This window comes from Diadema setosum, chromosome 2 (genome assembly GCF_964275005.1).
Source record: "Diadema setosum chromosome 2, eeDiaSeto1, whole genome shotgun sequence".
Lineage (NCBI taxonomy): Eukaryota > Metazoa > Echinodermata > Echinoidea > Diadematoida > Diadematidae > Diadema > Diadema setosum.
In genome coordinates this window covers 46,559,119-46,582,318 of record NC_092686.1, presented here as the reverse complement: position 1 = coordinate 46,582,318, position 23,200 = coordinate 46,559,119, and the positions used below count along the sequence as shown (strand labels likewise).

At 38.3% G+C, this 23,200-nt stretch overlaps 1 protein-coding gene across 1 annotated transcript in view; it reads left to right on the top strand.

The window, feature by feature from the left end:
• The window catches only part of LOC140245771 (stabilin-2-like), a 59,979-nt gene that overhangs the window by 22,798 nt on the left and 13,981 nt on the right, over nt 1–23,200 (top strand). Inside the window, exons 26-43 of the mRNA XM_072325295.1 lie at nt 755–805; nt 1,148–1,240; nt 1,764–1,922; nt 2,546–2,674; nt 3,128–3,859; nt 4,014–4,103; nt 4,829–4,972; nt 5,396–5,449; nt 5,927–6,056; nt 6,943–7,092; nt 7,409–7,612; nt 8,077–8,273; nt 8,945–9,077; nt 9,618–9,727; nt 10,272–10,391; nt 11,221–11,358; nt 11,765–11,893; nt 12,974–13,138. Of these exons, the coding sequence (XP_072181396.1) occupies nt 755–805; nt 1,148–1,240; nt 1,764–1,922; nt 2,546–2,674; nt 3,128–3,859; nt 4,014–4,103; nt 4,829–4,972; nt 5,396–5,449; nt 5,927–6,056; nt 6,943–7,092; nt 7,409–7,612; nt 8,077–8,273; nt 8,945–9,077; nt 9,618–9,727; nt 10,272–10,391; nt 11,221–11,358; nt 11,765–11,893; nt 12,974–13,138 (2,928 nt within the window). The remainder of the gene's footprint in view (nt 1–754; nt 806–1,147; nt 1,241–1,763; nt 1,923–2,545; nt 2,675–3,127; nt 3,860–4,013; nt 4,104–4,828; nt 4,973–5,395; nt 5,450–5,926; nt 6,057–6,942; nt 7,093–7,408; nt 7,613–8,076; nt 8,274–8,944; nt 9,078–9,617; nt 9,728–10,271; nt 10,392–11,220; nt 11,359–11,764; nt 11,894–12,973; nt 13,139–23,200) is intronic.

The following is a 23,200-nucleotide window of genomic DNA, read 5'->3' as shown; positions in this document are numbered from 1 at the left end:
CACCTTTGAATTCTCTGCCAGACCCACTGAAAAGTCAGATGCCGATTGACAATTTCAAACAAAAAGTCAAATCTCATTCGTATAAAATGGCATATGTTTGTCAGATTTGACTTTATTTATGTAGTTATGTCAGTTGCATTGACAATTTTGAGTCTTATGTACATGTATTTACATGTATGTAAAATTTGTTTTGCAATTTTTGTTTGTATGCTTTGTATAATGTTATTACCTCCGCCAAGGGAGGAGGTTGTGTTTTCGTTACCATTGGTTTGTTTGTTTGTTAGTTAGTTTGTCCGTGTGCAAAATAACTAAAAAAGTAGTGAACGGATTTGAATGAAACTTGCAGGAAATGTTTAGAATGATACAAGTAACAGATGATTAAATTTTGGTAGTGATCCAGGAATTTTGGGGGAATTTATGAAGGATTTTTGATGTTTTTTTGCAGGTAGGGTCAATGAACTTGGGAGTTCATGCTGCGCGTATTTGAGGTTTGCGCGCACTAAAGTGCGTGCTCTAGTTTCTACTAGGGCGAGGCGCGCTGTGCAGCTGAGGGTTTATGATGTAACAAAGGCTTCTATATTGGGAAATCGGGCGATGTTCAGCACACAGTGCTATAAGTACGTATGGGTGGAAATCACCGATGTGATTATTATTACTATCTATTTAATTTCTATCTATCTATCTATCTATCTATCTATCTATCAATCTATCTGTCTAAATGTTCATCTGTACACCTGTTTGTTACCCTGTTTAGGAGCTAAGGGGTATCCCAGAGGCCAGTACATTTCTTTACCTCTTATCAAATGTGAGTATATTTCATTGAATTCTCAGAAAGCTCCTCTTTCCTAGATTTTCAGATTGACAGGCATGATTTTTTTTTTTAGTTGCACTTTTAGTCTTTGCGATTTTCTTTTAAGCTGTTTGATGACATGATGTTAAACCACAATAGTTGATTTCTTATTAAGAAAAGTTGATGTGTTTTACAATATTTTTGAAATATATCAAATGGACCCCCCCATCAATTTGATTTTTTTTTAATGTTCACATTCCAGCTTAAATTGCTATGAGTGTCCATGCTGAGTATCAGTGTATTGCTGCAACGAAAGTTCTATAATCATGCCTTTCAAATTTATGAATCTTTCTCTAGCTTCGGTCTGCTGACATGTTCCTGAGGAGGAGGGGTCTTTACACTGTCTTTGTGCCTACTAATTATGCAGTAGACACCTTTCTGAGGCAGCAGGTAATGTCAGCTTTTGCATCATTAATTTCTAGCACTTACTTCCACTAATGAGTAATTCCTTGCAAGTAATTGTGTAAATTCATGTAGATGAAATGCATCACAGCGTAAAACCTGCAAATGTTTCCACAAAGCAAAATTAGTGTTTTGTGTGAAGGATTAAAAGTGCAAAAAGTTTGTGGAATAAGGACAAAACTCATGCTGATCCCTGCATAATAAACTCAGGTTTAAATTAAACATATGCATTTAAAAGATTTAATCCTTCAAACTACTTTAAACTCAGTGTCATCAAATGTCCAAACACTACTCATCACAGATCCATTGTTAAAAATCTCTCGTACAATATTATCATAACATTTTGTAAAGTCAGGGGATTTAGCTGTGACTGAATGAGGATGGCTGTTATCATATAAGCTTGAAACATAGGACAGTATTTTTTTTTTTAAGGATCCGGATTGCTGATGACATAGTATACTGCCTCCTGTAAAAAGTTTTCATATTTGATATTTGTTTTCATTCCATGAAGCATCTATCGCTGGCTGGTCTTCAACAATCCTGCTACCTCCTGACTCAGTACATCACGTACCATGTCATCGGTGGCAGCCGATTCTCGTGGGATGACCTCCGTAACCGCACCACTATCGGGACCATGAATGGCCAGGATTTACGTATATCTACCACCACTGTGAGTTTAGACTCTCTCCAATTCTTGCTGTCACATATAAATGTTCAAAATCCAATGGCAGCAGCACTGTTTGATTTCTGTATGAATGTGTTGACTTACGCTGCGCCAGTGCACAGCGCATGCTTTATTTTGTCCATTGTTCTGCAGATTTTTTGCAGCAATTGTTATTTGTTAGGAAAAGAGATACTGAATGCAAGCTCTGAAAATGTGTTTCTGTTGTGCAGTTATAATATTTTAGTCATAAAATAGGGAACACTTAGATGGGATTACTTGACGCCCCTGCTCAGCTCACTTGCATGACTGTGACTCTGATAGTGAGAACAGAGCTAAGCCATAACAATTAAAATCATTACAGTATAAACTTTCAAACCAAGTAGATTATTTATTGAATCACAATGATGTAACAGTAAAATAAACAATTTTATTTTCCTCTCTCCATCCTTATAACACCTAAGCCCTCCATCCACCCATATCTCACCTTCTCTTTCTCCCATTCTTAATTTATCATATCGCTTCCTTGATCTCTCCCTTTCTCTTTCAATAAATTATTCTTTTCTCTATTTATCTCTCACTCGTTTTCTTTCTTCTGCTCTTGTGCTCTTTCTCTTGGCATGTGTCCACAGGAGGGTGATGTTATCTTGGGAGGTGTGAGTCAAGTCACAGAGGCAGAGATTCCTGCATCCAACGGAGTGATCCATCTAGTTGATACCATGCTAGTGCCTCCTACGGTGTATGACTGGCCTATGGAATGGGTACGTCAGTCACCAAGCACTGTAGTTCAAATTTTAGAGAGAATACAATCTTTCATCATAGATGTTGATGTTGCTTTCTTCTTCTTTTTTCCACCCTGATTTTGATAAATGACATCAATTTGCATAAGAGGATAGGGTGATATAAGAATCTATATGAGTGGTTTTATGTGTGCATCAAATTCTCTGATCACTTGTGATATGGACTTCTGGTCTTTCCCTGTCTTACTGATATATTGTTTCCTGGTATTCATACTCATTATAGATATCTCTATGATGCCTCTGGATTAAACTGATAGAAATGTCATTTCAAGTTGAACATATAATGTGTGAAAAGTGTAACTATGAGTGTATTGATAGGCTGCAGACCTGTATTGTTTAAATGGTCATTTATTGTTATTGAAAACTGCAAGTACTTGCCATCTTATATTATTTATTGTTTCTGATTCACACCAGGAATTTGGATGTGGCTCCCATGGGAGAAGGCCACCCCACCGCAGGCGGAACTCCAGTGAGATGCTAGACTCTTTAGCAGCGAGTCACAACCTGACCATCTTCCTACAGCTGATGCGACAGACCCCCATGCTGCGTGATCTTTTCTTCAACCCAAGCAGGAGACCCATGGGCCCCTCTGGTCCCATCAGGGGACCCAGATTTCCTCCGGAACGTCCAGTGTGGGATGAGGACATTCAGGGAGTCTCGGGTGACTTTGGGATGGGCGACTCCTCGGAAGAGGTGATGGAAGATGTCCCACCGCGTGGGAGGGGTGTAGACATAGGCATCCTGTCTAGAGGACCCAATGGTCCTCCGATACTAGACAAAAGGATGGCTCCCCCAGGATTGAGGTTAAGTCCTGGTTGGCCAACACGTAGGGATGGTAATTATCAAGGCAGAAATGGATATGGATCGATCCTGCGAGGAAATGATGACCGTGGTGTCAGAGGTCAAGATAATGATGATTTGAACAAAAAAAGGCAACGTCGACGGATTTCCCCTCATGGGCCCCCCAGACAGAGCATGCATGGCCATAGTCCCAAGGGCCGGCCTGGTCACATGGACAAAACAGTGTTTGCACCCACAGACGAGGCCTTTGACCTACTTCCTCCTGGTGTGATGGAGAAATTGGTTGCCCCCGGCAACCAGCTGCTGCTTCAGGAGTTCATTGCCCACCATGTCTTGTTGGATGAGGTGAGATGGCAACATCAGTGTCAATTTTTAAAATTTTGATGTCTACATACCATGTTGTCAGAAAGAGCTGTTGGGGGTTAGCTGGGAAAAACAAGAAAACTTTGTTTTTTCAATATATTTAGATGACGATTTATTTCTATGTGTCTTCCCACAGATCTATGTTGGTACCTTGTGGCGTGTCAGTAGTCACTTTGATCTCCCTACCCTCTCTGGCTTGGATCTTAGGCTCGAGGTTAACAGTGAGGTGAGGGCATAATGTATGCTGAATTATAATCCCTATTAAACAGCGTTAATTACTAGTACTTAATATTCCTCTGAATTAAGTAATTGAATAGTTTTGATCTCCTTGACAGGACACCCAGTAGAGAGAAAATATGTGAAATAGGATTCCAACACTTGACAAGGTTGTCAACTCCCCTGTTTGAGATATTTGTGTGCTCGTTCTGAAGCAAAAGCAATGAAATGTGTTTTTCTAATGAGATTTTTAAAAAAAGAAATATGATTTAAAGTGTATAGGCCTACTGTGGTATGAGCAGTTGCCCCATCTTAAGCCAGAGTATGACTTTTGCTTGCAAAATGGTTTGACTGTGTACCAGTGTGTTTTTAGATGTGCAAAGGTTGGCAGCCCTGCATCTGCAGTAGATGTAACATATGTTTTTACAGTATCTGCATCAGTTATAGTCATTGGATACTTGTAATATTAAGAAATATGTTTTATTCAGTATTTCCAGTGGCCGCTTTCATGCATACCAAACAAATCAAATGACATAGAACATGTTTTTGTTGTTGACGTTTAGCTTGATGTCTTTCCTAAGTACAGTGTGTGAGCCATCAATCATCCATTCATGATTATTTTGTTCATTAGATCTCTTGCAGATGAGGTATAGTTTACTTTGCAAAACCCATATTTACCCTTGTATTTTCTTCAATCCTCTTAATTTGGGGGATTCTTCATCTTTTTGCCTGTAGGGGGAGCTCCTCTTGAATGAGAAGAGTCGAGTGATTGGCGTCGGGATGGAGTTTATGGGCGGCATACTGTACCCTGTCACTCGAGTCCTCTCTCTACCTCGCTTGGAGGGAAGATGTGACAGGGAAACATCTACCATTGAAATGGTGTGTAACAGAGACTCTGACTCTCCCGCTTTGAGACCATTTTTGCAAAATATCCCACTCTCTTGCTCGAGTTTAAATTTCTCCCCTTCTAGCTGTGTGTCTCCCATTTAAGATTAAGTTTCTCCAGTGTAAGATTTAGTTTTCTCCTGAAGAAGTTAGATCATCAAGACTACCATAAATATGTTCATCCATATTCAATTTTACAGTGCTTTCTCTTTTAGTCAAAGTAAAAGTATGACCAACACTTACATATTTCTAGCACATCAATTAGATCCATGAAATTTGTTTGCAGGAACTTAATGGCCATAGCTTAGATATTGCATCCAATTACTGCATTTTTTTCCACATATATATATCTCTAGGCCTAACAATATGAATTTTATGAAAGTAAAGTAATTGTCTCTAATAAATGTCTCCCTGTAGGGCCGCTGTAGGAGATGTGGTAGTCCCATGTGTCCGCCCAATACTCCTCAGGTGGTAAGTGGTCTTCTGGGATTACTGGAAGTATTGGATGTACTGAAATATTTTTTATTTCTTTTGGTTGCTTCTTCAAGCACCATTGATAGTGGCAAGATTCATAGAAATTATAGGTTTTGACTTGCATGATCTCATAAGTTGGAGGGAGTTTTTATAGGAGCTTTGGAGCCAAGCCTTTTCATGTGGTGTACATTGGTAGGAATAACAGGATATAGATCAATTCAATATAGTGTGGATATTGTTCATGGCAAGCATTAGTAAGAATTGGCAGTATTTAGTCATCAGGGAGAAAAAAAAAAGAATTGTTGTGCTGATGTTCTCACCAATTAGTTGCCGGCAGATTACGGTAATGCTCATCAAAACAAGATGGAATATTGTAGCTTTTCATCTTCATTTATACTCTGTGAATACTTATTCTCGGTTATGATTTGTGGATAAGACTGCGTCACTGTAATTCTGACTTTGTCCCGTGAACAGGGCAAGGTGGAGAGGGGCTGTAGGTACATAGGAGGCTGGTATAACAGCATGGTGGGCTGCCACGCCAGATGCAACTTTACCTCCACGAGGCCCCTTTGCTGTCCGGGATACTATGGCCCCAACTGTCTCGGTAATGTTTACAAAAGGTGGACTGTTTGGACAATGACGATAATGATAGTGGTGATAATAAGAAGAAACTGATGCTTACAATGATGAATAAGAAGATTATGTTGATTGTGGTGGTAATTATCAAGATGATGATGATGATGATGATGATGATGTTGATGATGATGATGGCAATGATGATGATGATGATGATGATGATTGTGATGATGCTGATGATGGTGATGGTGATGGTGATGGTGATGGTGATGGTGATGTTGGTGATGATGGTAATGATGATGTTGATGGTACTGACGATGATGGCGATGATGATGGTGATGGTGATGTTGGTGATGATGGTAATGATGATGTTGATGATGGTACTGACGATGATGGCGATGATGATGATGGAGATGATGACGATAAAAAAGGAGGTAATGATGAAAGAGATAGTCATTGTAATGGCAGAGAAGATGATGAGGATGATTGTGATGATGAAGAAGAAGAAGAATAGATAATAATGAAGAAGAAGATGTCAGTGATATTGATGGCGATGACGAATGCAGTCATAGATATTAATTGTGGTATATGTTGAAAAAAAAGATGGCCGTTACAGTATTAATTGTTAATATATTAGCACTACAAGTAACAATAGTTTGGAAGCAGAAGAGAATGGGAAGATATGTTCTTCGGCAAAAGAAAATGCTTGAATCCAAATCATTTGCAACAACAGTATTTACATCATGGTATGCTTTGATCAAAGAGATTGTATCACTCTGTAATGAAACTATCATGCCTTCCTCCATATTAACCAGAAGCATCACATGGAACAAATCTCTCTTTTAAATAGTCTTTGTCCAAGAGGAAGTAAAAGATGGGGTGTATTTGAGTTTCTTTGTCCCATCTGTTTTCAGAATGCCCAGGAGGGCCCACCCATCCATGCAGTAACCATGGCAACTGCCTCGATGGCATGGAGGGAAGTGGAAAATGTCGTTGCAACGAAGGCTACACAGGGACAGCATGTGAGAAGTGTTCACCAGGAAGATATGGTCCACTTTGTAAAGGTGAGAATTATTGTGCACATGATAGAACATCTCTAAAGAAAATAATTTTATCCCAAAAGTGATGAATAAGGCAAAGAAATTTGTCATTACAGTAAAACAGGTCAAGAGTAACTAAATGAGAAAATATATAGGCTGAATTATTGGTCAGTGCACAGTTCATATGATACGTATTGTAATGATGATTTATAGTCAGAATGCAAGAGTACCAAAATTGGATTGAGTACCAAACTCGATTTTATATGATTTGAATTGTTAGAATGATATATAACAGCTCTCATATATTCTCTGTTCTTTATGTATTAACTACCTCTGACAGAGTGCCGCTGTGCTGAATCCTCCATCTGTCTGAGGCAGACTGGGGAGTGTTTCTGCCCTGCCAACAGGACCGGTCTTCTCTGTGACACACCCCTTGACACCCCACCCTCGTGCACCCCTACCTGCCACCAGAATGCTGTGTGTCGACCAGGCAACATCTGCCAGTGTCTGCCTCAATACCATGGGGATGGTTACTCTTGTATTGGTAGGTCTTGCAAAGCCAGAATATTGACCTTGTACTACTTGGTCTTGTGGCCCATCTTTCAATAGAGTTCAAACAGCAAAATCTGTGTGCTCTGTGGGGAATAATGGATGACAGAAATCCCTCTAAAACATGACAAATCTGCTGAAACAAATTTTGTTTCATGCAGGCATCTGTGACTGACGACAAGATGGGAAACAGGCTTCATTTTTGCAAAGCTTGAGACAGAACCTGGGCCCTCTGATCAGGCTTTGTAGTTGCACAGGTGCAGAAAGATGAATAGAGTTTGGCACTGCTATATGTTTCTAGAGACTTTATTAGCACTCTTTGCTGAGGCAAATGAACATGATCTCCCAGACCACCTTTAGATTCCATGCAGCTCCATTATCTTTCTGTACAATCTTTATGCCCTCGTCTCGATCATCTAACAAATCCATTTACTCTGTCATGATTCATCTTCCCTATAGTCACCAATCAATGTTTCCATGACAACGGCGGCTGCAGTGTCCATGCTTCCTGCTCCCATGATGCCTCATCATTGGATGCCACCTGTGAGTGTCATGATGGTTACTATGGCGATGGCACTGTGTGTCTTCCCGTCAACCTGTGCATGGAGAACAACGGAGGCTGCCATCCCAATGCATCCTGTCGATTTCATGGCGCTGTGAGTCAAACTGAGTGAAACCATCAAATCTCTAAAATTTCATTCTTGCTGGACAATTAAGCTGTATTTCACTTCAATATTACTTGGACTTTCATGCCCATGGTTTTAGAAACAAGACTTTTATGAAAATTTTGAAGTGTAGCATCTCATTAAAGTTGTGTGAGATTGAGAAGTTTATTTCAGTAGTAGTGATTTACTTTCATGCATTAAATCAGAGAAAATTAGCAAAGTTTCTGGCATTGTACGTCTTTCAAAACTGACAAGCTCAAGTTCAACTTGCTTTGCAGATAGATGACCTTGTTGTGTGGCCTTTCTGTAGAACACAGAGTAGTTCTTGAGATGTGTTAAGTATAGTCATATTTCACATTTAAGTCAGCAATCATGGGATAGCAAACAACCATATTTCAAACGATTTTTCAACCCTTTTCTATATGATATTAGGGATTCACTGCCTCCTTGAAGCGATATGAATTTCACAGCATTCAAATGCGAGTTGGAAGCTTAAAATAGTGCTTTGAAATACTAGTAAAAAATAAACATTTTGATTCAATAAAATTAGATAATACCATCTTATCGCTAAACTGAATGTTTAATACTTTCATCTGTTTGACTTGCATCTTCTTCTCTTTGTTCTTCCTGTCTACGCTCTATTCTTGACTTCACGGATGTAGAACTCTAGGAGCTGCTGGTGTAAGCCGCCTCACTCGGGGAATGGGTTCGAGTGTCATCTGCCTACCGCAAGTTGTCTCTCCAATAATGGAGGCTGCTCTCCCAATGCCATCTGTCTGGAGGGAGCCGATGGGGGTGAGTGAGTCCTTGCCATACCCTCCACGATGGTCTCGTCTCATCTTTCTTCATCTTCATGGTATCATTGCCATCTGATAAACACCTCAGACAGACCTCCCAAACTTTCTGATTGAAAAGTAGGGATGATTTGGCTCAAAAGTTGGAAAGGAAGAGCAATCCCATTGGAGTGTATAGTAGAATCATCAAGAAAAATGGGAAACTGCTATTGAAACAAAACAAGGGAATGGTGAAAATTCAGAATCTTCCCTCCAAATTCAGAATGGTTGGGTTGGGAAGTCTGCCTCAGGGATTAACTCAAAAGTTTTGTCATGAATGTTGCCCCACTGCACATTCGTGAGATCAAACTTGTTTGTGTGATAGTGCACATTTTACACCCCACAAAAGAAAAAAGGGTATGTAAAATGAAAAACATTTTCACTTCATTTACAACAATGATCGAGAAACAGTTGTGTTGTTATAGTAACGACAAGTCAGAATGTTTCATGAAATAAACTGAAGTCTGACAAATAAACGTCTTTATTCATTTGAATTTTTTAGGTTTCAGGCGGTGCCAGTGTCTGGATGGATATGTTGGAGATGGAGTGATATGTAATGGCAACCTGTTTGACACAATCAGTAGCACCCCAGACTTCTTCCAGTTTAGTCAGGTGAGATTTGGCTGCATGTGTTTTTCAAAGAACATTTATCATATTTCAGACTGGTCCATCTGGCATGTTGCCAGTCTTCACCCACATTTGACCTAACCTTCCTTTTTGTTGTTAATTGCATTGCATCTACCGTGATCTGGGGACAATTGTAGAAGCATTCCATCATGATCTTTTGCTGTGTGGTATGAATATAGTGGCTTCCATTATATTGAAAAAATAATAATAATAATATTTTTGTAGCTGTACTGATGTTAAATTGACTGTACATACAACAGAAATATCACAGATCAAATAGTTTGCATGATGACTTGTACAGTAATAATTACTGGTAGATACATGCCCTGGATTAAAATGTAAAGCATGCTGCAAGAAACTGTCACAACGTACATCACAGTTTTACTGGTACTTGTGCTTGACTTTAATTTGCATTTTTCTCAAGGATGAGATATCTTGTGCTCATGTGAGAAAAGTCTTTTTAATACTCCACCGATACTCAGATTCTGTGGAAAACCCCTAAGTGCTGAATTTCTCTCCCTTTCTTAAGGTCCTGGCAGAGTTTTCAGATCTCTGTACCAATCACAGGGACTTGGTCCAGGACCTTAGGAATGCTGATGATCCTGTGACGGTTTTCATCCCTCGTGTTTCTGAAAATGGCACCGAACTGGTAAGCTAGCTCCTATCACCTTCTCTCTTGAATACAATCTAAATTGGCACCCAACTGGTAAGCTAGCTCCTATCACCTTCTCTCTTGAATACAACCTAAAATGGCACCCAACTGGTAAGCTAGCTCCTATTGCCTTCTCTCTTGAATACAACCTATCTCTACAAACAGCCAACTACTATTGATCTTTTTTTTTCTTTTCCATCTTCAATGTGTTTTTAAAAATGGCACCAAGAAAATGTTGAAGATAACATTAGACACTTTTTTCTGCCCATAACAAATATTTTCTTCAGTGGAATAATGACTTTGCATAGCCATGTCACAACAACGTACATGCCCTGGATTCTTTTTTTTTTTTTTTTTTTTATTATTTTTAGAAAAATAATCTGTTTGTATGCAAGCTGTAACCACAGTTACAAAGAAGATAATTCTTTTGTGTGAAGGGTATGATATACTCTCTATATAATACCAACACAAACCAACATCAGCACTAACTGGATTACTTATTGAACTGATTAAAAACATCTATACATGATTGTAAGACAAAATTGAAATGTATCATGTTGAAATAACTAGAATCACTTTAGGGGTAGTCATGTAGATTAAGAATAATCACTGCATGGGTTTCTAGAGTTTGACAAACATAATTCTGCACTAAGACATTGATGTGTGCCTGATTGTTAAAGCGGAATGGCAGATACATGGAGATGACTAATGGAGAGATAAAATGATATTACATAGTGGTACTTGATAAAACCTCTTGTAGTCTGTGTGATGATCATCCCTACATTGGCATCCCAAGATGAAGACTTGTCATCTTTCTTGGCCCCAGACCTTCTACCCATCCCAGGTCCAGTTCCACATCGTGCACGACCGGTGGAGCCGGGAGGACCTCCTGACCGCACCCAGGCTGGAGACGATGCATGGGATAGGGCTACGAGTGCAGCAGATTGAGAACCACGATCATCAGGTGATCTCATATATTGATTCATTCGTACCAATTTGCCCCTCTTCAGTGGAATGTGATAATTATCTGTGAACGGTTGAAGCATCTGTGATAGATCTCTGTACGCACTCCTGAAGGGAGAGAAAACTGCTCAAGTTGCTGCATGTCAATGGCAGAATTTTGTGCATGAAGGATACAAATAATTTCTGATTTCCTCGGCCTGTGTGTTAAAGAAGTAAGGCCAGTATAAAGTGATGTTCAGAATTTTCATCTCTCTTTAACGTCACAGTATGAATCAAAGAGAAAGAAAATGATGTATGTTAAGCATGCTGAACAACTTAATTTGATATCATTACTGACAATTCTGTGCCAGCAAAAAGACTGATATCATAGTTGATAATGGTATGCTGTTACTTTGCACATACCACAGATCACATTGAGAGTAGAGGGGGTAAGGATTTTGACCTTTGACATCCCAGCCACCAATGGACTCATTCACATCATTGAGCAGCCGCTGCCAATCTCAGCCAAGATGTGCTCCAGCGAGACAGTTTCAACGGTAATGCTCAACAGAGTGTCACAGTAATGTCTTCATATGTGACTAGTTATATGGATACAGTGCACTCCCGTTATAAAGAACACGGTTATAACAAAATTCTGGTTACAATGAAATACAAATAAAGGTCACAAAATTATCCGCGCTATGTTTTTGTATTGTTCATTTGTTCGGTTATAATGAAATCTTGATATAATGAAAGAAATCTGCTGGTCCCGAGGACTTTGTTATAAAGGGAGTCCACTGTATTGGTTCCAAAACATATATGCTGGGATTTATGCAGTTCATAGACGAGCTAGGTGAAGAGAAATTCTTTTACTTAGCAGTCACTGTAGTGGTGGCATAATTTTGGAGAAAAACAGAGAAAACTAAAAATCAAAGTTTGGAACCAGTTGTAGACATACAGTAAACATGTTGCACTTGGATTTCTTACTTTCTTTCTTTTTTCATAGCAAAGACATATCAATGTCAAAGGCATAATTTACCATTTGCAGATGAAATTAAAAAAGAGCATTAGCGCTTCAAAATAGTTCTAAAATCTAAGTTAGGGATAGAAACAACCTGTGTATAAATCTGAATTTATATAGTATAATCAATGCTAAGTATTGTTTAATATACAAATGTGAACAATGGTTATAATGAAAATGTTTCCAGACTAAATCGTCTACAGTTAGGGTTTACTGAGAAAAATAGTGATATTTCCTTATATCTTAGGTTTTATTGCAAAATTCTTATATGGTAGGATGTTTTGTGATACAACTGACCTACACATATGCATTAAGTGTGATTTTTTAAATCACTGCTCCCAATGGGAAACAGGACTTTTAATGTATATTCACTGGTTTTCACAATGTCTTGTAGGCTGTAATATATGATGGTAAAGGACATTGGAAAATAGTATCTGCCTTGAAATAAAATTCCAAAGTAAAGTACTTGCTAACCTTAGCGAATTAATATCATGTCCCATATTTGTACCTATTTGAGCATGAGAATATTCAAATGAATGCAAGTTCATGCCTCTGAGAATTTGTCTGACATGAATAGCTGTTGTTAACTCGTTCTTTTTTCTCTTGACAATGGCAGCCAAGCACTTCAAATATTTCCGCAAGTCACATATTTGCGGGAATTGCCATTCCTATCGCTCTTCTTGCCTTTGTGGCCATCGTGGTGCTGTACTGGCTTCGGGGGAAGAGAATACGAGAGTTGACTGCCATCACAACCGGTACAGCAATGCCTCAACCTCCTCGAGTAAGCTACACGACAAGTATTTCCCTCCCAGCAATGTTTTTGGCACTGACAAGTTTTTGGCTTGATACGATCCAACTCATTTTGTGCTATCTCTGCCTTACAGTTCAAGGTACTGTATATGCTGTTACTTTCGCGTGCAGATATTTTCGCGAATGAGGAGGTCATATACATTTTCGCGAGATGTTGTTTTCGCAAATTGATGCTGATGCTAACGTAAATGCACTACATTACCTTAGTGCATGGAGACATTTTTGCATGTTGTTGAATTCGCGATCCAACTGTGATTCGCAAAATTAGCAAAAATTAAACCCGTGCAAAAATAACAGCTTATGCAGTAGTTATGTTGACTAGGCTGTCAAGGCAGACTTATGCACAACCTCCGAGGGGGAAAAAAAAAAGAGAGAAATAGTGAATGAAAATACAGTATGATTAGAATCGTATGACTCATTTCCAGACAGCTAGATTATTTTTGTGACTGTGGCTCTTTTCCTATCATTATTTGTCATTTTACCTACAAAAATCTCATGATGGTAGAATTTCTGATTTTTTCAGGAGAGGTTTTCTCATTTTTTGCTAGCTTTGCTATGAAAAAGAGTTAATTCGTATTAATCTTTTTTTAATTTGCTTGTTTCATAGTGATAATTCTCTCCCAATAACAGCAAATGAAAGATAGAGTGATAGCGGAGTCAAGGTTAAAATAGTCATATGAGTCATACAGTCAGACCATTAAGTTATGTTACTCCCGCACGCACTGCGCACGGGGCTGCTTCGTGCGGCTGCGTGCGGTTTCGCACGGGTGCGTGCGGCTCCGTGCCATTTCATACGGCCTCGTGCGGGTGCGTGCGCTTCTGTACGCCCCCGTGCGACCCCGTGCGACCTCGTGCGCCTCCGTGCGGCTGCGTGCCAGTCAGTGCGCCTCCGTGCGGCTGCGTGCCACCGTCGAGTGCGGACCATCTGGCACGCTACCGTGCGAGGTGTTGGCACGGTACCGTGCGTGGTGCTGGCACGCTACCGTGCGAGTCCGTGCGAATCTAGCATCCTGCTAGTCCCGACACGGGACTCTTATCTTTTTTTCACTCTCTCATACGCCCTCATTTGCGGTATACGAAGGCAGTCTACATTGTAGGCAGTGGACTAGTAAGTATCCTGCGTGCGAATCCATAGGAGGCCGTGCGTGCATGCATTGTAAATAATAATATCCCCTTTGTAAGTGTGTGCTCATGACTATGTGTGCGCCTGCGTGTCCATGTCTGTGGATCCGTGCCCATGCCTGTGTGCCTGCAAGCGATCGCGAGAAGACGATACGATGTACACACTGTACAATGTTCAATGAAAGCCCTTACAAGTCTGTGCAACTGCGTATTACATGTAAACACTCATGCCTGTCCAAAATGGACAATTTTCTACATTGCAGAGATCACTTGCAATCTTTCTAAGAATATGGAGTACCATCACCGTGTGTACATGTATCTCTCCTTGCAAAGAAATTAGAAAAATTGTGTGGTTGTATGTGTGTCTTTATCACTCGATAACTTGAACAGTGTAGAAATAATTATGGTAATAATGACAATTAACAACAACAGAGAAAAGCTATTGTATAATTACATCAAGGGAACCATTTGTTTATGATGATGATGATGATGTTGATGATCACTCAAAAGGTAATAATAAATGTACATTGTAGATGTTCCATATTGTTACATTATCAGTATGGTGTATTAGTATTTTTACTATTTTTGCCTCTCTTAAAAAAACACACACACACACACACACACACACATTCTTTGTCCTTTCTGATATTCCCCCAAAGCCTTGAAATATATGTAGAGCTTACACATTGTCAAAGCAGGAGATAAAAAAAAAAAAACATCGTCGCTGCAGGATAGGTCGGTATATTAACAGTTTCCGTCTCGATAGGTTTGTAATCTTGGCAAAATATATATATATATATATATACATAGATTAAGAAATATAAACATACAATTATATATATATATATATATATATATATATATATATATATATATACATATATATATATACATATACATAAATATATATTGATATTGATTGAATCGTTTCTTTATTCAAGAAAATGTTTTACATTACACCACCGGTCTAGTTATCCAAAGGTTTCTTTGAAAATGCTGCAAGCATCAAAATATCAAACATCGTAATTTTTATATACAATTTCCCGTGAATGCTAAGCGTATGAGAGAAAGAGATAGAAAAGAACAAAAAACTTCTGCCATATGTCTTGTTTCTCGCTTTATTGCAGCGTATGTCATTGTCGAAGTATAAATGCTATGATAAATGTTGGTAACAACCACATGAGAACTTGCACATTCGATTCCCAACAACCATTAAATCATTGGGGTCCGTAAAAAAGGTTACATAATACATACGAAGCACCTCATTATAATGTATTCGATGGACCGGTGCAGAAAAAACTGGCTGTCTGTAATCGGCCTTTGAACATCTCTATTATGCTCATAATCCCCGACTTTTCAGATGGCGGCTACGAGCGCGTCCAGGGATGTTTTTGTATCAACATTCTGACTATTCATGGAGGTACAATGTAACCTGATAATCTGGCCACCTGGTCTATTCAAAGTATTCTTGCGTAATACACGCGCGTAATTATGTTGGGCTGTGTTTCACCATGATGAATATATAGGACCCCATAGTAGCAATATCGGCTCTTGCGTTGTATGAATGCTATACAGGGATCCTCCATTTGGTTCGTTGGTCAAGTATATAGATTCTTTTAACGATCTTATAAGCAGGCTGTCATTCATAAGTATGACAGAAAAACAAACAACAACTTCAAGCAACATCGAACTTGAGTTTCGCGAACTAATCTTCCATTTGAGTTGGTTTCTCGGTTTTGTTTCAACAATTTTTATAATGTTGACAAAAGCCTGATGGGATGTTCAATATTCAATTAAATCATTGCACCTTTCTCGCAATCTTTGACAACTAATGATGACTAAACCTGTGAAATCCACGATTTATTTATTTATTTATCTATTTTTTTTTTTTGTATAGAGACATTTTCTTTTTGAATTAATCTATCATGACTGCCTCCAGATTTCGACCATGATTATATGACTTATGACTTAGGTTTCCATGGGATCAATAAAGGAGATCAACGAGCGCATTTGTAGGTTTCCTGTCGGGTTTAATGTTGCAAAGTTTATGTGCAATCACGATTCACTTACAACCCTATATACACCTTAATGTCGGGATGAGATATTGTTCACTACACATCAAGTGAGATTAAATCTTACACAGTGATTATCACTGTGTAATATATCATATCACTGTGATATGATATATATGATAAAAGTCATCAGCAAACGGGATAGATTATTGTTTTGTCTATGTGTGTGTGTGTGTTTGCGTGTGTGTGTGTGAGAGAGAGAGAGAGAGAGACATGAGAAAGGGTGGAGAATATATATATATATATAATAATATATTCACTTACAACTATATGATCTTATAAAACACATGTTCAAGTCAGTTGACGGAACATTTTTTATAAGCTCTTCCGGTCTGCATATGAAACATCGGAGTCTATGCGATAAGAAGAAAGATTGAGAGATAGAGAGAGAAAAATAAAATAGGCTGGTCTTCTAAATTTTGTTCGATGAATGGTAATCTTAACACACTTTTGCAAACGAAATGAAATATTATACACGGCTAGGTTTGCCTATAATCTGTGTTATGGTGATATCTTATTAGATTATACATAATAATACGGGCAAAGTATCTTGGATAAGTGATCGCCACCATCGATGAGGATATTCAATCTAGACGACTAATTGAAGATGATGAGAATAAAGAAGACATAGTGGATAGCTGGAAAGGAAAGTAATGTGATGCAATGAGATAAAAATGAAGGAGCACGAATCGAGGCAAATGTATTACAAAGGAAAAGAAAATGGCATATTCGAGTGTTCAAAATGGTTTAACATTATGCGAAGATTTCATAGTCATTTTTTTTTCTGTGTGTGTGTGTGTGTGTGTGTGTACGTTTGTTTTCTAATTTTACAGTTATGTAATTCAAACTCGTCGACAAAATAAAAGAAAAAAAAGATAGCGCAATGAATATGTTCATAATTCAATCTCAGTTTCCTCTCACTATATCCTATCACTTCAAAAAAAAAAAAAAACCGTATTCAAATTAGAATGCCCGTAGACAATTCAAATTCGTCTCCATGTGAGAGAGCGTCTTTTCAAACAGGGTCGCAGGTGACCATTCCCGAATTCGACGCAGAAGTTGATTCAATTTAGCAACAACGAAAAAAGGCTGGCCATCGCGTATACTCCAGCAGCTGTAGAAGAAGCCGACATGATCATAGAAGTATGACAAGCACAAGCCACACAGGCTTGAAGGCCTAAAATTATTACATCACTTGAGAAAATAAGGAAAAGGCAATATCTTTGTTGAAATAAACAACATTTCTCCTGGCATTCTTCAATCTCTCATAACAGACGGCTAATTTTGCTGAATTGTTCTTCTCTTATGTCATGAGTGTAAATCAATATTTGTTTAATTGTTTATACAGTACCAGTCATCCCCCGATAAAAGACAAGAAAGAAATGAAGAACTAATCTCATTCAATAAGCATAATGTATATAGTCCAGGCGCAGCGACCCAGAAAAACTGACTTCGTTCAACCCACCCCGCAGAAAAGGTTTGACTGCATGGGGTGGTCGGTTGGACCCTCTGGAACACCCCTAGGTAGTATGTGATATCAAATTGTGGTATCAACGAAATTTTACAGGCCATTTTAGTTGCGACATGACCATATTCTTTGAGGAAGCGTCTGCGCACAGTAAGACTAATACACGTACCACTAGCACTGCTACAGGCGCCAATGCCAGTGGTGCCTGTTATAGTCTTAGCGTACAAAGACTTTTTCCGCGACAAACATCGGTTTTTGCCTGCAAACTAACTTTTCACGCTAAGCTGGGGTCGGTGTAGTGTAGTTTCCAGACGTTTTTATTTCGTCTTTATTTCTCCAAGTTGAAGCAAGCCAAGTGAGAGTGCATACCCAGCGATTGTGACGCCCGAACCGATTTTTGTGGCAATCATTGAGCACGCACCCTCACTCGGCTTAGCGCAATACAGCGGGCTTCTGCACAATACACAGGCTGTAACACAGAGAAATAAAGGCGAAATAAAAACAGCTAGAAATTAAGACTAGGGTCGGTAACGCTTGTTGCTATTGGGGCACTGAAAATGACAAAATTATCACAGTTTTTGCATTTATTTCATGAAGGATTCATCGAAACTCCTTAAAACTATATATGTGCATGTTGCTAGAGATGTCAGCAATACAATGGGATACATTGTAAGGTATGAAATTGTGCATGGTTACCATGGTAACCGGATGCCTACAGGTGATTGGTAACTCCCAAAAATATCTGGAATTTAGACAGATTTGTTTCTTTTGCCTTTCGTGCACATCATTCATTGTAGATGAGCTCTACACTGTAAAATTAGTCTGGATAAAAAGGGAAAAGACGCCCAAGATTTTCCCTCATTCTCTCCTCAGCATTAATTCATTACTGCACGCTTTGAATAAAATTTACATATCATGATATTTCATTTCATTATATATATATATATATATATATATATATATATATATATTATTATTATTATTATTATTTTTTTACAATAGCTAACGAACACAAAGGTACGCTTAATTCTTTGATGGCTAATCCATCGCACGTGTATATTCCTTCTTTAGAAAGGAATTTATCGGTATTCTTGAATAAACTTCCTTTAAGAACATAAACAATCAATTGCTTTCCTCTGCTCTTTTCCAGGATTGTTTTGAATAACCATCGCTCTGTAAATACTCGAAAGAGCTACTATAGAATATTGGCTTTGCTTTCTGTATTCATCTTATTTTTAAGGGAAATTTGTGTCCATACATTATTAAAAACTATATACATTTGCCTATGCTTTGAAGTCAAATTTGTGTTGAAAGTACGACGGATGCTACTTTTTCATGCATTTTACTATTTGAAAATGATATCTTTCTTTCAATGGCTGTTTATTATGCCTTTGCTTACAAATTTTGCTGTAACTTGAGAATGCTTCAAAATATTCTTCACATATACCTGATGTCGTACACTTTATGCAGAAGGACATGCTTATTGAGCTTTTTGAAATTACGGGCTTTAGTTTTTGAGTTACTGACAACTAAATTCTGATTGGATAATACTTGTTGCCATGGCAACAGGGAAAACTTTTTTAACGAAAATCAATAAAAAATTGTGTGTTTCTTTTATTGCATCTATAAGATTTAAAAAAAAAAAAAAAAAACAATGTTTGCAGCAGCAGGAGGCATTTGGGGGTTACCAGTCACCTTTAGGCATCCGGTTACCATGGTAACCATGCACAATATTATAACTTACAATGAATCCCACTGTATGGATGACATCTCTAGCAACATGTACATATAAAGTTTTATGCAGTTTTGATGAATTCTTCATGAAATAAATGTAAAAACTGTGTGAGTTTGTCGTTTTCAGTGCCCCAAATAGCGACAAGCGTTTACCGACCCTAGTCTTAATTTCCAGCCGTTTTTTCGTCTTTATTTCTCTGAGTTGCAGCTTGTGTATTATGCAGAAGCCCGCTGTATATATTGCGCTAAGTGGAATGAGAGCACACACCCAGTGATTGCGATTCGGTCGTCACAATCACCGGGTATGCGCTCTCACTCGGCTTGCTTGAACTCTTGAAATAAAGACGAAATAAAAACGGCTAGAAACTACAATACACCGAACCCAGCTTGGCGTGAAAAGTTAGTTTGCAGGCAAAACCCTTGTTTATCGAAGAAAAAGTATATGCGCGCTGAGACTACTACACGCAGCATTGGCACTGGCGCCTGTAGCAGTGCTAGTGGTGCGTGTGATAGTCTTGGCGTGTGCAGACTCTTTTACGTTTGTTCCAACAAATCATGATGAAAAGTGGCCAGTAAAATTCTACTGACACCACAATTTGGAACCACATACTACCTGGGGATGTTCATAGAGGTCCCATCTACCACCTTGTCTGGTCAAACCTTTTCTGCGGGGTGGGTTGAACGAACTCCTTAATTAAGCCTCTTACAGGAATTAGCGCCTTACTATTTCTACGAAGGCAAATGCATTCTATGGACCGGTGCAGAAAAAAAGAGACCGTCTGTAATCGGCCTTTGAACTTCTCTATTATGCTCATAATCCCCGACTTTTCTACGAGCGCGTCCAGGAATGTCTTTATATCAACATCCTGTCTATTCAATGAGGTACAATGTAACCTGATACTCTGGCCACCTGGTCTATTCAAAGTATTCTTGCGTAAAACATTCGCATATGTGAGGCTGTGTTTCACCATGATGAATATATAGGACCCCATAAAGGCAATAACCATCGGCTCTTGCGTTGCATGAATGTTATACAGAATATCCTCTATTTGGTTTGTTGGCCAAGTAGATTATTTGAACGACCTGTAAATGACATAATCAGACTGTCATTCATAGGTATGAGAGAAAGGAAAAAAAAAAAAACAACTTCAAGCAACATCGAAGTTGAGTTTCGCAGACCAATCTTTCATTTGAGTTAGTTTCTCGGTTTTGTTTCAGCAATTATCCCATTCATAATGTTGACAAGAGCCTGATGGGATTTTCAATATTCAAATAAATCATTGCATCTTTCTTGCTTTCTTTGACAACTTATGATAACTAAATCTGAAAAAAATCCATGCTATTGCGGTACCTGCCATCCACACAGAAGTTTCTTCTTCTTTTTTTTTTTTTTGTATAAGAAGTTTGCTTTCTGGAATTATCCACTATGTCTGCCTACAGATATGACTTAGGGTTTCCATGGGATAAATAAAAGAGATCAACGAGCACATTTGTGATTCAACAGTAGGGGTTAAATGCTGCCAATTGTATGTACAATGTTATAATTGACTTAAAACTCTACTGCCAAGAAGTATTGCTCATTACGAATCACATGAAATAAGATTTCACATAGTGATAAGACAGAAGTTATTTGTTATAATATTATTATGATGAAAACTCATCACTAACCGGAAAGACTATTGTTTTGTGGAATTTGTATATTTGATAGAACATTTATGAGGTCTTCCGGTCTTCAGGCGAAACACTGGAATCTATGCGATGAGAAGAAAGATTGAAAGGGAGAGAAAGAGAGAGGGAGAAAAATAGGCTGGTCTTCTAGATGTTGTTTGATGAATGTACATATATTAGATATTGTTGTATATATATATATATATATATATATAATACAGGCAAAGCATCATCGAGAAGTGATCTTCACTAATGATATTATTCAATCAAAGAAATGGATAACTGGAAAGAGAGGGAGAGAGATCAAAGAGGGTGGGGGGGGGGAGAGAAATATGATGGTCTTCTAAATTCTTTTTGATGGATGGTAATCCGATCACACTTTAGCAATCGAAATGTAATGTTACATCCGGTCAGGTTTGCCTATCTATGTTATGGCAATATCTTTTGAGATTGTATATACGGGCAAAATATCTGTATACGTTTGTAGGCGGGAATGAAGTGGATAGCTGGAAAGGAAAGTGATGAAATGTAATGGGAAAGAATAAAGGAGCACTAATCGAAGGAAATGTATCATAAAAGAAAAGTAATGGAAACTTGATTATAAATAATGGCCCATTATGCAAAGATTTTGCAGTCGTTTTTCTGTATGTTTTTATTTCAATTTCATAGTTAAGTAATTCATAATCGCCAACAAAAAATAGCTTCCTGAAGATGGCCATTCAGGTTTGTTTTCCCTTCGTTATTGGCTATCCCTTCAAATGTAGCATGAACACACTTCAATTTATAGTCCATGGGCCAAGACCCGAAAAATGGGTTGTTGGTACCACCTGAGGTGGCAAAACCTTTTTGGTGTCAGTTTGTTTGTCGGGCAGAGATATGCTTATGAAGCTATGATAGCATTTCCAAATGAGTAGCTTAGTCATAAAAAATGATTTTTTTTAACCGATTTGGTCTCGTTTTTATATCCCTATACTTCTGAATCGAAACTAACCGCTATAAAAAGAAGAGCACTGTCTTCCGTACGTCCACAGGTGTTCTGTTGTAAACGCGATGCGCTTAGTCTTTATTCAAGGCAGCGAAGGGAATATCCAAAGGGTTATGATGTCCACAGCTGTCACGCGGTGCGCTTAGTCTTTATCTGGACCAATGTACCGTTATCATATCTAAAGTTCCTCATATAAGGGATTATCTATACTATTTTTATACTACCCTCTAAACAAATAAATCAATTTTAAACAAAAATCACTCTGTTTATTTACAATATTATTCATTATAATGCATTGTAGTGTACCGGTCCATTGTTTTTGCATTATCCTTTTTTGTTGGATGAAAATAAAGCGACATCGGCGTGGTGTTAGGGTTTTCACACTAGCGTTTTTGCCGGAAAATGATAGATAATTGCAAAATACGGTAAAATTCAAGAGGAATCTTTTTTTTTTTGGTTGTTGTTGTTGTTGTTTTTAGATAAAAGGATATACACTGTATCAAAAGCTTTGGATATTCCCTTCGCCGTCTAGAATAAAGACTAAGCGCACCGCGTTTACAACAGAATACCTGTGAACATGCCATAGAGCTGCATTTTACAGCTCTACGGAACATACAGAAAACAGTACTCCTGTGCTTATTTTTTAAGGATGTGCCTCTCTTAATGATTGCGATTGATGTTCAACTATTTTTTTCACGCAAGCTTGAACAGGAAGAAGCTAAAATTCAGGCAAGGAGACGAGTTTTCTTCCATGAGATACAATCATTAAGACATACATCTATTCCCGAAAGTTGTGTGATTGCTTATGTGCTAAAGAATTGTGTCCATTACATGAATCAGGCACTATACAAAACGGTTGAAATCTACTGAAAGTCGAACTTGGGTTTTTTTTTTTTTTCATTTTGTGCGTCACATCAATCACCACTTCATGAAATGGAGGGCATGTATCAAACGAAACTCGCTGGTCATGCAGTCGATAGCCTT